Source organism: Streptopelia decaocto (assembly GCF_964273445.1).
Source record: "Streptopelia decaocto genome assembly, chromosome: 6".
NCBI lineage: Eukaryota > Metazoa > Chordata > Aves > Columbiformes > Columbidae > Streptopelia > Streptopelia decaocto.
In genome coordinates this window covers 31,607,671-31,621,571 of record NC_138660.1, presented here as the reverse complement: position 1 = coordinate 31,621,571, position 13,901 = coordinate 31,607,671, and the positions used below count along the sequence as shown (strand labels likewise).

The following is a 13,901-nucleotide window of genomic DNA, read 5'->3' as shown; positions in this document are numbered from 1 at the left end:
AACATGCTCAAAACCCAGGGAGTGCTCTGTCCCTGTGTGTACTCATCTGGCTTCTTGCAGAGCCAGCAAGTGAAGCTTGGGAAATCACCACAGATCTCAGTCCTTTCCTCCTTCCCTGAAATGCAGCGATCACAAACACAAGTGGATGCTTGTGTTTTGTGGGATGAGCCTTTATTGAAATACTTGACATTTAGTTCCTCTACTCATGTAATTTTGCGTTTTCAAAGGGACATTATACTTCGCATGGGAGTCTCTTGCTGGGCTCCCTATGCCTTTTTTAAGCAACAGCCCATGTAAGTACAATACTCAGGCTTAGGCTCAGGCCCAGGCTGCCGGAGGTCAGCGTCACAGCCCCATCTGGGAAGTACTTCTGATCAATGTAGTCTATGATAGTTGTCACAGCCAACATAGTCTCCTCACATGTAGGTTGGATCTGCTCAGGGGGTAGAACAAATCCATGAGTACCATTGTCTCGCAGTTCAAATGTGTAGGAGAAAGGAATGCCAGTCACGTGAGCCCAGTCCCGTGAGGAGCCTGAGTTACTGTCTGTGAATTAGAAAATAGACGAGAGATAAATGTCTTAAGCACAGTTCTTTGAAAATACTTCTTGCTATTGTTAATGCAAGATTATATATTGAGAATCGCAAAACTAAGCAGTAACTGTTTATCACTACGACATGGAGAACAGAGTTTCTAGGTGATGCACTTCTTAATTATACTAAAAGTCTTCCATGGAGCTTCGTAGGTGAAACAATCCTCCATAAGATGGTATTGCACAATAAAAGGGGGTGAGTTCCAGGGATTCTGTGTTTTTAGCATTTTACTGTGGTAAGTGTGGGGTAAAAGATATATGGTCATTTGTCTGTTCTGCTGCTTCATTTCCTACAATGACACTTCCTGGAATTTCCTCTGTATATTTGTTTTTATGCATAATTTTGGACAAACCTGAAAAATTCCTGGCCACTCCATGCATCGCTGATCATCTGCTTTGTGGATCTTTTTTCCTACCTTTCATTCTAAGCACAAACCTTGTAAAAATGCAGTAACATGGACATGGTACCTTGTATTATACTCACACCGCATTACTCATGCAATTGGTGACTTGTGCGACTCAGGGACTGGCACAGACAGACGCTGTGAATATGCAAAACTGCATGGGTGCTGGAGCCAACTACCCACTGTTCTGATTGACTAGCGTGACTTATTGCTTACTGGGAAAAAATTTGGTTTATCAGGCAGTCTCTAGGGCCCTCTAGGTCTCTACATAAAGGCTGTCAACTGGTATCAGCCGTGCTGGTGTGTTGGTGATGTGGCTCTCCAGTCTGTTGGGAACAAGGCTGAAACCAACATATTTCACACAGAAATGCAAGCAACTGCCATGTGATAATGTCTGATGGAGTAACGATAGACCTGATTGGGATTTTAATTTTTGCTTGACTCCAGTGAAGACAAATCGGAGTTTTGCTGCTGACTTCAGCAGGGTCAGGATGATCTATCACCAATCTCCTCCTGTCCCCTGTGATGGATCTGTGAGGAATTCATGTAGGAAAAGGCTTCAGATCAATGCTTTCTTCCTTTCTGCAGTCAGCTTTGTAACATACAGTGTTATCTTGTATTCAAATGACTGCTGCTTAGATGTTCCACTGAACCAGCCCATTAAATATTACTCAAAGAGGAAACTCAGCAAAACAGTACTTGCTGATGCCTGTGACACAAGAATGACTCTCTTCTTTGAAAAACAGAGCAATCAAAGGGAGACATAAAGAAACTTACATAAAATTAAAGAGGTTGATCCTACTTCATAGCTGGTCCCGTACTTTCCCATCAGGGCAGCAGCTGCTTTCTCTGCAACATACATCTGTAAGTTCAAAACAGGAACAGCATTGTCATCAGTGCCAACACGTTTGGCAATTATTCTGAGCTCACCAAAATTTTTGTCTCTTTCAGCTCTACATTTATCAGCTTTAACTTTTGATATTACTAGTTCAGGACTTCAGAGAAACCCATTACCAATGTTTGGGCAAATTGTTGTTGATTTGTTTTAATGCAAATTATGTTAAAATTTTTGAAATAACCCTGCTATTAGGTAAAGAAGACATGTGCTTTGTTGTAAAGCTAGAAGGCTGTATTTTGGAGAATGAGAGTCCATGCTGAATAGCGTTCTGAGACTGACTACAGCACTGATGGATCTATTACATTTTTTATGCTTAGACTCCGTTTCCCACCATCTTCAGAAACTGAGCCACAGATGCTAAATGACATTTCTAACAACTCCTATGAAATCCTAACCCAAGTCCCTCATGCTCTTGACTAGTGCTCCAGCTACTGGAATGTTGATAAACACACGTTAATGAACTCTAATTAGAACACTCAGAAACTGTGGGCAGCAGTAACCAACAAGTAGTTGCCTGCTTTGCTCCCATTCTCCTAATGAAAATCTCCATGTTTGGAATACCCTTTCTGGACAAAATCATGACAATCACACATGTACAATGTGCTGGCGTCCTAAAGTGCAAGTGCATTCTTGTATGCTGCAGGAACATGCTGCTCTTCTCCACTTCCCATGCGTTGCAGTAACCCTTTCTGTAATAGTTCAATTTCCCTGATTTACAATGAAGGATTAGGATTAATTCTGAGATAAATAAACCTTGCTGATACTACGTGGAGTGGCTGTAACTCTGAGAGCCAAACCCCTGAATATGAGGGCAAATAGAACTGTCTCACTTGCTACCGCCTATAATTGTTCTCCACAATTATAAAAGATGAATGTTTTGCCCTACCAGTTCTTCATTGTTACTTGGAGGTGTAGTTGTATAACCATACGGAGTGAGGATGTACTGTCCATAAGAGTGAATTGTTAAATAGCACAAAATGTCACTCTTCTTCCTTTCAATAAACTGAGCCACAGCTCTTGTCTCAGGCTCTGATTCTGGTCCAGATCCACAGAAGGTTTGACTGCTGCAGTTATAAGAAACACCAATAGCTGGAGAGGAATACAAAATCAAATCAAAGGAGAGACATAAAACACCAGTTCAGAGACAACAGGGAAATCTACCTTGGAGTGTTACAGCATGTATTTATGTGGGAAAGGAGACTAGAGAGCTCAGTGGCACTTTAACATTTTACTCTGTTGGTAGCAACTAAAATTTGCTACAAGACTGAAATATTTAACACTCTTTTACAGCCTGGATGCAACAAAACCATTCTGACACCACCACAGTGTGCCACCTGCCAGGGAAGCTCTGCAGACTTCTTGAAATTCATGGCAAACACAAATATTGGCTATTAAGTGACTAACTCCCACACTGCTGCCTAGAGCTTATGCTGTGAATTAGAGCTATAGCCATATAAGCAGCATTTTTCTGCTCACAATGACAAATGCCAGTTGAAAGTCACTGGCTTAGCATTTTTACAAACCAGGTTTTTATTTTACATCTGTCCTGATGCCAACAAGATGAGCATTCCTTTCTTACAGGACTTTGTCTTATTCCAGAGACTTGTTATTACTCTTGCTTTACATTTGTGTTGCTTATCTGAAATACTTGGAACTTACTGCCCCAGGAGGAATTGAAGTTTCGGTTCAGGTCTGTCCCGTAGCAGGTGCCATTCATATGTGGAGAACGGTTTTTCCTCCACAAGCGATCCTAAACAGAAGTAACTTCAGATACGTAACAACAACTCAATAATCCGTAGGGCCTAGTGATGATATGGTGTAAAGACTCCTTTATTTTAGACCTCTGCATCTGAGTAACTCTTGCATTGTAGGAGGACAACTCTATGTGCAACAGTGATAAAGCTTAATGATAGAACATTTTATCTACTCTTAGCAGGCAAGTCAGTCCATCTTGAGACACCCAAAAGCAACTGATCATGGGGTTTTGTCCTTCTGTCTTCTCAACGCTTATGACATTTGCTAGGAATTTTTAGGCCTGTAATTTCAAGTGACTGTTGATTTACCAGAAGAAACAAAACTTCTCTGCCACGAGAAGATTTGTGTGAGCAATGGTTCTGTCACCGTTCTTTGTTTAAATATAACTGGTATGATTGTATCTAAAATTAACAAAGCATACTTTGCACATCTAATTTTCAGTCTAGTTCCTTACGTTTTCCCAGGAGTAGATGTAGCCATCAACATTGAGGACTGGCAACACATAGAGGTCCCAATTCTGCAGAAATCTGCTTGTCTTTGGGTCAGATTTGTAATTTTGAAGAATCTGAAAGGAAAAAATACATAAATGAGCAGAAAATCTAGTGGTAATCGATGGAAAGAGCCTGTTTAGAACTATCACCAGTGAATCACTCACTCCTGGATATCACCATGGTATCCAAGATCTACTTGATCCCCAGATATGTTGAGATATCTACCTTTTGCCATTAATGAAGTGACAGGGTATCCAGTTATAGTATATTTTGTATGGATACAGTCTTGTAGGTATGAAAGCTGCATGATAGCATACCTGTACACCAGGTACTTTCAGTACATGTGGAACATTGCTATACCATATCTTGGGGTTTAGTCCAGGGGGACTGTGGCTTTGTGATGCAAAGAGGCTTGATCCAAAAGCCACTGTGGGAAATGGAGAGATCGCTATCAGGTTCAGTGGTTTGGGAATCAGTTCAGGTGGAAGAAACAATGTGCTAACAAATATCACCCTGTATCTCACCTCAAATTGTGATTTGGACTTAGGTCTCCACAGGTATTCATTTTGGAAATCGTATTTTAAACAGAAAAAGCTCAATACTTGGTGCCACAATAGAGAAGAGAACTGAAGTATCCAAAGTGATATTTTATTTTATTTTAATTATCTAAGTGGAAAAGTGAGCACTCACTTCTTTCACAAACCACTGGCAGAAGGCTGGAGAGATCCATTCTCTGGCATGAATCCCACAGTCCATCCAAACGATCTTCTTGGTTTTATCTGATGGTTGACTGATCTGAAAGAGCATAAAAATGATCATTTGAAAAACTGATCCTTTACAATAAAATAGCCGAGCGTAATACAGAAAGAAAAGGATGTGCCTTGATATGCTGTTGAGCTGAGATCATTATTATTGCAGACATCATTGTGACAAGCTCTCCTTCTTAATAAGCCCTTCTCTGTAGTATTGCAGGGCAAGAGTCTTAAAGTGTCTGTTGAGCAGGAGTGTCAATAAAGCAATTTCTTTTTCATTTATATTAGTCATTCACAGGACTGGTTGTTCTTACTTGGAAATTCTCCTTTTTTTTTCAGAAAGGAAGGCGGGGAGTCTATTTCTACTCAATAGTAGGAACAGATCAGACAATAACTAACCCAATTATTAAGACTACATTTTTTACTAGAGCTTCTGATAAAAAAGGTTGTGGAATACTCCTAGCAGAAAGATTGTCTGCTGGAAAAAGTAATGGAAACAACAAACAAAACTCTTTATCCTCACACACAGCTGTTGCCAGGCTAGTTTCAGCTTGATTTGTATTTCTAAACAAGGCTTCAGATAAATTTGCATAATAGCAATAGCAAGATTATGGTGATAGTGTATATGGAAGTTGGCAAATCTTCCTGTGCTGTAGAGGAATGAAACCATCTCCTGTTATTTCAGTGGCCTGGGATGAGCACTGTCTTAGGGAAGATCTGAATCCTGTCTTCTGTGTACTTTTTGGTGAAGATAAATGTTATTCATTTTAAGACAGATCCTCACTTACCTGCAAATAGTATATAGGTCGATTCTCGACTGTCATGCCCAAGTAGTGCTGAGTCACCAGCTCCCTGTTGCTGTTCTGAATCTGAGTCATCCATTGATAAATCTGAAATAGCCACAGAGAATTCTTGGTACAAAGTGGGAGTTGCCTTCTCTTTCCCAGCTCTGTTTCCAGATTAAAGCGTTTTCTTTTGCTTAGACAAGCAATGTTTCCCTCATAGTTACTTCAATCCATGATATCACTTAATGCTCTTGAAAGGCTTTTCACTGGCCTCTGAGCAAACACATGGTCATGTCTCACTGGGTGTTAAAAGATAACATCACGGCAGTATGACACTGATACTCTAGTCTGGATCTCTTTCAACACGCCCATCCTATTGGGCATCTTTCTGTTGACTTCACTGGCCATGGAGCTACACCATCAAATTTTCAAAATGGTATTACAGGCTCTTTCCCTATCAGTACTGATTTTCCACGTCTGAGTTCAGCAGCAGCTCAAACAACGTAAGCTTGAGGATTGACTCTGCTCTTTTACTGTGTCAGGAAGGAGGAAGAACAGCACCATGTTCTGCCTTCATCCAGCTTACCCATTGGGCTCTGAAACACAGCACCAAGAAGCCTTCACTACCCACCTTCATGACATTATTCTCTCCTGAAGTGTCAAAAACTTGCCCTTAAATAACTTCTTTCTACAGATCTCCCGCTGTTCACCTCTTCTTCCTCACTGCAATAGTCATTGCACTTCACATTTGGCTCAGCAGCAAACATACTGGGGCTTAAATGAATAAATACTAGAGATAATGATGAAGCATAATAGAGTAGAAAGGTAGCAAACCAACCAACTGAACCCCAGGATATTATTTGCGAAACAATATGGCTGCTTCATGCATGGTCAGGGAGGAACAAGGAGTTTAATCAAAATCAATGGCAAATTCATGTTTGGTTCAACCCGGCCAAGATTCTAGTCAAAGCGTAAGGAATGATCCTGCAAAGAAGAAAACCAGAAAGAGCTCCACTGGTTTCACCTGAGCTTTCTGCAAGCACGGGGTTGTTTTGCTGTGGCGTTCACAAAATAGCAGTAACAGAGCAAGCAAGCAGAGCTGGGCTCCTCTTTACCTCTTCCATTGGATGATATTCGGTGTAGACATAATCTCCTGGGACCTGCCTTTGGCTTCTCCTCTCCCCTGCCATGCTCTGAACCACAAGATCCTGTACATCAGGTATTAGGACCCTGAGGGGAGGGGAAGGGGAGAGACAGAAAAGAAAACAATCCCTAACAATTAGTGTGGAACTATCATGGTGGGTCCACTGCTTACATCGAGGAGTGAAAGGATTTAGCTGCTTCTGTTGTGAACTGTCTGGCAAATTCATCGCCATCAGTATAATGGTTACTTTCATGTAAGACGGTGTTCAAAGTACTGAGATTTTCACTGGGTTTTAACAATGAAGTAACAATTTTGCTCTCTCTCTCTATATATATATTTAAGATGGAAAATTTGCTACAGAAAATTGTTCGATATCTTTCTTTTCTTTACCACTTCTGGGCAAAACTCTAAGCCGCCACATTTTGGGAAAAGGAGGGGAAAGTGAAAAAAATTAAGCTTAGTGTTTCATTGTATTTTATGGATACACTTTTAGTCTGCAAAGACTTCACAGAAGTATTTGTTGCAATTTGCAAAAATCGGAACAAACCCCCTTTTTCTTTCAAAAAGCTCTTCTTGCTTTTTAGCTACAGATTAGTTCAGAAATGAGTACAGAACATGCCTGATTCCCTGATCGTGGGAGTCAATAAGACCTTTTCCTCAGCTTCAGAGCATTTTGGATCATACCTTGTGCTTTCTCACTGCAGTCAGTCCCTTGTAACACTGTTGCAAATCTGTGCTCATTGTAAATACTTGCGATAAGACAATTGCCAAGGTAGCTTAAACATGGTTGATTTCAAACACTGGAAGTGCTAATAGGCTATTCTGCTGACGGTAGCACTCATCATTTCTGGAAACTGCACATAAGAATCCTTTAGGAGTAGTTACAACTGACTTTCACTCTGAGCTTTGATGTTTATTCTCATCTGAACTTCAAACTAGAATTTAGGCAGTGCAAATTCCCATGAACTGAAACCACACACGCAAAATGCCTTCTCAGAGCTCTGGAGAAGTGAAATCTCGGAGTCTGACACAGTCAGAATATTGATGCCCTGATTATAATTTGTCATTTATGTCTCTAGTATCATATACCTAACTGTCACGTTACCTTCCTTGCATGTCAGCTGCCTTCTAAAATGTGGTTCCTGCTTTGAGTATGTTATAGGAACTTTAACTCTTACATCGCCATACTTATCTCTACCCTTTTGCAATACAAAGCCAAAATTTTAGCTTGACTCTTAAGTCCTCTTTCTTTAGGACCCCATGCAAGCTGGATATAGTTGTGGTACCAATCCAAGGGAAAAACAACAACAATTATAACAACTATTAAGCTGCCAACTTCAGTTTAGTCTTTAAATTTCTACTAGAATAACTTGAAACCATCAGAAAATGGAGAGCCTTGATATAGATAAGAAGTTAAATATCTTCTGGATCATGGTCTAAATCCTGAATACCTAAACCTAATGCTAGATCGTTTGTACTGGCTCCCACCTCATCTGTTTCCATCTCTGTTGTCAGGGCATCACACTTACTGAAAAGAATTTGTCAGGCAAGAGGCAAGGATATCAAGATCAACTTTTACTCTAAACAGCTTTGAAGTGGCACCAATCCTCCTTTAACTTATCTTTGATTGGTAAATGTCAGTGTATGTCCATAGGCCATTTGCCACCAGTCCTGAATCACTACAGGACTGTTTATATGAAAGATAGCTAGCAACTGGTTACCTGAAAAAGTCAGTTGCAGATGGAAATGGGACTATGTGAGGAGTAGATCTTAATTAATCCCATTTGGCTTTATAAAGACTCTCTGTAACTGGATTAGATCTTCTGGTTGCAAGTATTAATAGAAGCATGGCAGCTAGTGGCGTGTGATAAAGCACCATGGGCCTCTTGCAGCTCGTGGGTCTCAGTTGTGTGCTCAGTGGGGACCTGCCTTTGTCCTGGGGTGGGATGTCTCTGTTTGGCTGGATGGTACCAGGAAATGCTCCCCAGCCTGGCAGGTGGGTGGATAGGGGGAGGAAACTGCAGCTTTGAAGAAACCCACTGAATATTCACTTTGAAAGCGTTCTTCTGCAAACCAGAGGGGCAACAAAGGGCAGGGAAGGGAAAAGGAGAGCTGCAGAGACTGCTCCTCTGCAGTGACACTGGTTAAACCTTTGGGCTCTCCAGGGTACGGAGGACCCTGTGTTCAAGCATCTCTGCTTTCCAGGAGCAAAGCATGCTCCTATAAGTAGTGGTTGTACCAAACTTAGTTTCCTGCCTTTAGACTGAAAAAACTGAGCCATACATCTGAGTGCCATCCCCTGCCACTGAGAAGGCAACAGCAGGACACAAGACAGATTAGGCTGTCTCAGATCCCAGCTCTAAATTCTCATTCCAGGCTAGTTGGAAGGTGAATAAACATGGCATAGAGGAATGTGCTTTTAAAACTCAAAGATGTGTATCTGTCTATCAAAAGTGTCTGTGCATTGGGCAGGTCAAGGTACGTTGGAGGCACTTGAAACAAAGGTTATGTCCTATCGTCAGCACTTGCTGACTGTTTGTTGGAAAGCACTAGGTCCTTTTGTGATAGCAAGGAAGATTGTTAGAGCCAGCCTTTCCCATCAGGAGATTAGAGGTCATACTTGTAGGAGATCATATGCTGATCTAAGCTGTCTTTCACCTCCTGCACCAGAGGGGCTGGGACCCTTATGTGCAAGTCTTCTCCAGCCTGGATGTCTTCAGGCAGCCAGGGCTTCCACAAATCCAGCTGTGCAGAGAAGAAAGAAATGTAAACATCAAGATAGTGTAGCTGCGTATCAATAAATGGAAGAAGTTTCCCTTCAAATTATCCCCTTAACCATTCTCCAACCATCTGTTCACAGAGCATGCAGCAAAGGCGGAGTGTTTGCAGTGACTCAGGCACCACTGATAAGGAGCAGCAGCCTCACAGAGCCGTGCAAGGAAACTAACTTCTTGCCATGAAGTCCTACAGGTAGTGGAAGGACAATTCCACCCTACACTAAGAAAAAAATAATAGGTAAAGCTTTTTTAAGTTTACTTTAACCTTCATTCTTCGCCAAAGTTACACGCAAATCTGTTTTACAGCCCAAAAGCCCACTCTGGTTTTTGGGCACACATAGTTATTCCTACTCACCAGTAAAGCGCTGCAAAGATGCTGAAGGTGCTGGACTTGCTGAAATGTTTCTGGCACAATATGCAAAACCTGATCCCTGCAAATTTAGCAGAGAAATAAGATCAGTTTTAATGTCGGTTAAAGTATCCATGATTTATAAATCAAAAGGATGTATTTTGTTGTGTAGAAGGAAGACAGAGCACATGCTCTGTTCCAACCAAAACATGTCTGAGTGATGAATTCCTGTGATGTTTTAGCTATGAACAGGACTAAATGATGTGGGTTTGCTGTTAGAGTGTTATGTTAACTCTGCTTCCTTGCTAGCAGCAATTCTTTATTGACCACACCAGCTTCACTGAAGCCAACTGTTCGCATGAGCCCTGGTGTGTGTTTGTGCCTTTGCAGGACCAGGGCCAAAACAAGATCATTGGTAATAGATAATAAACTAGTTATTTGATGAGATATCACTTTTTTTTTGTCTTCCTGTTTTGGAAATTATTCAATTATTCCAGATACACTTGGTGCTTTGCTGATCTACTTTAGCATGCAAAATCATTAGGTAACCATGATAAATGAACATTGCTGAGAGCCTGAGATGTTCTCAAACTACTTGCCATGAGAATATCAAATTTATTCCACAAATAGTGAACAGTATGGTCTTCAGAATTACATATTCTTACTTAATCTCAGGAAACAAAAATTTCTAATACAGGATCGATCATTTTATATTTCTAGAAAAGACACACAGATCCAGTGTCTGAGTACATATTTTCATGAGGCCTCATGAAACTTTCATTTACTGCAGGCTTAGTCTGAACAAAATATTGAGAGTTTACAAAGAACAAATTTAAATGGTTAGAAATGCAGAAAAAGCAAATCTGTATATTCAATTAAATAACTCCTTTCTAATTTATTTTTTTTTTCAGTTTTCATTCAGATCACCTTTGGCTGACACCAAGTGTAACTTTTCTAATGAAAGGGTTTCACAATGAGGAGTGGATTTTGACAACTACATTACATTACTCAAAGGTGAGATGGCAGTTTTCCACTACCGATGTAATAGAATGGGGAACCTGAGAAATGTTTGTATTTGTTAGTAACCAATAACTGCTGCTTCACAGTCTTCTTCATTGGTTTCAGTGGGTCTTGGAGCCTTTTCAGGACAAGTTCAAAAAAAGAGCATTTTCAAGCTTTTGTAACAGAAATTCTTTTTGCAAAAGCCTTGCATGGCTCTTTATTAAAGCCATGGTCATCGTGGTCATCACTGTGATATGCTGTCATCATCTGAACTGCAACTGCTATCTATTTGTGCTTCCATACACAAATGTACAATGATCAGCTTAATATACATACAAATATAATTCTCTATTCATTCACATTATCCACTGAAAAACAGAGGGATTTTGGTTTGGTTTTGTTTTTTGGGTTTTTTTTACATCCCTCTTGGAAATATCACCTTTGCTGACAGAGAAAAGTAGAACTTGATAGTTAAAATGGGCTGTTTCCTACTTGTTCAAGAGGTGCTGTTAGCATATAGGACCCTCATCTATGGGGCAAAACGATTACATTTGCATTGCTAACGATTTGGTACAACAGCCATGATATCTTTGTAATAAAACCTTATAGATGCAGGATAAACATCTTTGCTAGGAGAATAAACATCTCAGCTGCAGTTCAGAGTTTATTCTCTCTAAATGCCTGGGCTTGCTTTGCTCTTTGTCTATCAGGAAGGGAAACAATATCCTGTAATATCTTTCTATCCTCATTGACATTATGTCTTAATTACACCAAATGAAAGAAATGCCAGACAGTCAGATTGCTGCCAGATGGCCAGCTCTTATTTACTGATAAACCTTTTACAATAGCCAGTGTGGAGACAAATCAGTTTTAATAGTAAACTAAGACTAGAAAGCACACACTCGTTCATGATTATGGACTGGGGTGCTCAGTGGAGAAGTGCAAAGTCAGCCCACGTGACCACGTGAGAACAACAGTTTTTTAAATGCTACCGTTAAGCTTTCTTACCAAATTAGAGGGCTGTTCTCAGCACGAGCTGTATTTCTTTGGATGCTCATAGATCGCGTATTTCATTAAAGTTGTTGAACAGAGCAAATGACAATAAAAGTGGCTTTACTAGCATTTCATCTTTGCGCAGGTGCTGCCCACCCAAAGTCACACTGACCATCCGATTAATAAATATTAATATTAACATTAATGTTACTATTAATATTGACTGTGTTTTTAAATCCCATGGAAGTACCCAACAGGTTCAGTCCAGGACAGCAATTAGAAATAAAAATAAAGACTCCATTGCGAAGAGTCTGTTGAACTCCATCCATTGAAATGGACAGAGTCTGACTGCGTCCCTGGTACAAATCTAAAGGCTAAATATTATCCAAGGCAAATAACACATCTTACAGAGCAAAAATAGACATTTCATACTTTTTAAAATCATTAATCAGTAATAAAAAAATGTGATAATCTCATTCTCTGAACACCTTGGGAGGAAGATTGTCTGGATCAACTCCATTAGCCCTTTTTTTATTATTGCTACAGGTTTCCAACGAGGGTTCAGTATCTGAGTTGCTCTTGAGAGACCATCTTTTTCACATAACCTCAGCTGTCTTTTATTAATGGAAAGAATTTTGCTCAGTCATTCCCCCTGCTTTATACTCAGACAAGGCATTTTATTCCTACAGAATCTGATTTCATAGTTAATTATGAAAGAGGCCAAGCCAAATAAATTTCAGCTAATGGAAGCAAAGTATCCTGAGGTGCATTTGAGGGGCATTCTGTGCATCCTGCGACTGCAGCTATATCTCTGTTGTCTTGGATCTAGTTCACTCTTTCTTCATTTCCCATCTTAATGTTTTCTTTCCAAATCTTAAGAAGCCTACAGCTTAGTAACCCTATCTCCAGTTCATAATTGTTATTATTATTCTTACACCGTTCCTGGGAGTTTCACTGCCTGCACAATACTTCACGATACCCCGTTCACACTCACCCATCGTATTGCAATTTCAAGCTGAGTTTTCCAGGAATCAGCATTGCTAGCCAAAAGATGATCCCAGGAAAACGCCACATCTTTGTTCAAAGAATCCAGCCGCAGCAGGGCAGGACTAGAGAGGAGGAGGATAGATATGGACTGAACACTTTAGTCATACAGTTAAATAGACTCATCCTGAAAGTGAACCTGCCCTCGTTGAATCATTAACTTCACTTTAAAATAGTTCTACTTTTTCTTAATTCTCCAAACTGTCTTCCACACACCAAAACACAAACAAGTACAAATAGCAACATTCTCACTGAAGCACTTCTAGGAGGTAAGAAGATTTTTCTATATGTCACCTTCAAATCTTTGAAAAGCTTATGTGACAAAGTTGGTAGTCATTGAAGAAAGGCTCACCTGCCAGGACCATGGCAGCTAGTGAAGATTAGCTTATCAAAATCCTCAGGATGGGAAGAAGAGAACAGTGGTAAAAGAAGCTCCATCCTTGCTCTGTTCCTGCCTGTGTTTGTGTCTTTGTGGGGTACTTCTTGGACCTCTCAGTGCAATCCTGCGCTGCCAAAAAGGAGACATGAAAGAAACAACCAACATTCCTGTAGAAGGGAAAGATGTGGACATTGGAGTCTCATCTGAACCACTTTCCGTTGGACCAGATCAGTCTCTGGCCACAGACTATGAACTTTACACTGTCATGAAGAGTAGTTTTGTTACATACTCAAAACAGTGGGCTGGTTACTATCTGAAATATTTAATTTCTTGCTTAGGTCATATATCAAAAATAAACAGTTGAATTCTTTCCTTAATAGACTACAGTTAGACATACAACACGGTTCTTCAGAAAGAAATTGTTTCACCCAGCTTCTCTCTTGGATTAAAGGTATCCCATGGTGATTTAAGCTTACACCTCCACACTGAAAGCAGAAGCTATTTATTCTGTGGTGGAAACATTACTCCAATGATGC

The 13,901-nt window shown here is 40.3% G+C and overlaps 1 protein-coding gene across 1 annotated transcript; it reads right to left on the bottom strand.

Moving 5' to 3' along the window:
* Nucleotides 1-277: 277 nt before the first annotated feature.
* Nucleotides 278-13,016, bottom strand: CPO (carboxypeptidase O; the record flags this gene model as incomplete). Its single annotated transcript, XM_082055964.1, has 11 exons — nucleotides 278-546; nucleotides 1,774-1,858; nucleotides 2,781-2,983; nucleotides 3,554-3,644; nucleotides 4,104-4,214; nucleotides 4,831-4,935; nucleotides 5,681-5,782; nucleotides 6,793-6,907; nucleotides 9,442-9,566; nucleotides 9,954-10,029; nucleotides 12,937-13,016. 11 exons carry the CDS (start codon nucleotides 13,014-13,016, stop codon nucleotides 278-280), a joined length of 1,362 nt encoding a protein of 453 aa, XP_081912090.1.
* Between the last annotated feature and the right edge of the window lie 885 nt (nucleotides 13,017-13,901).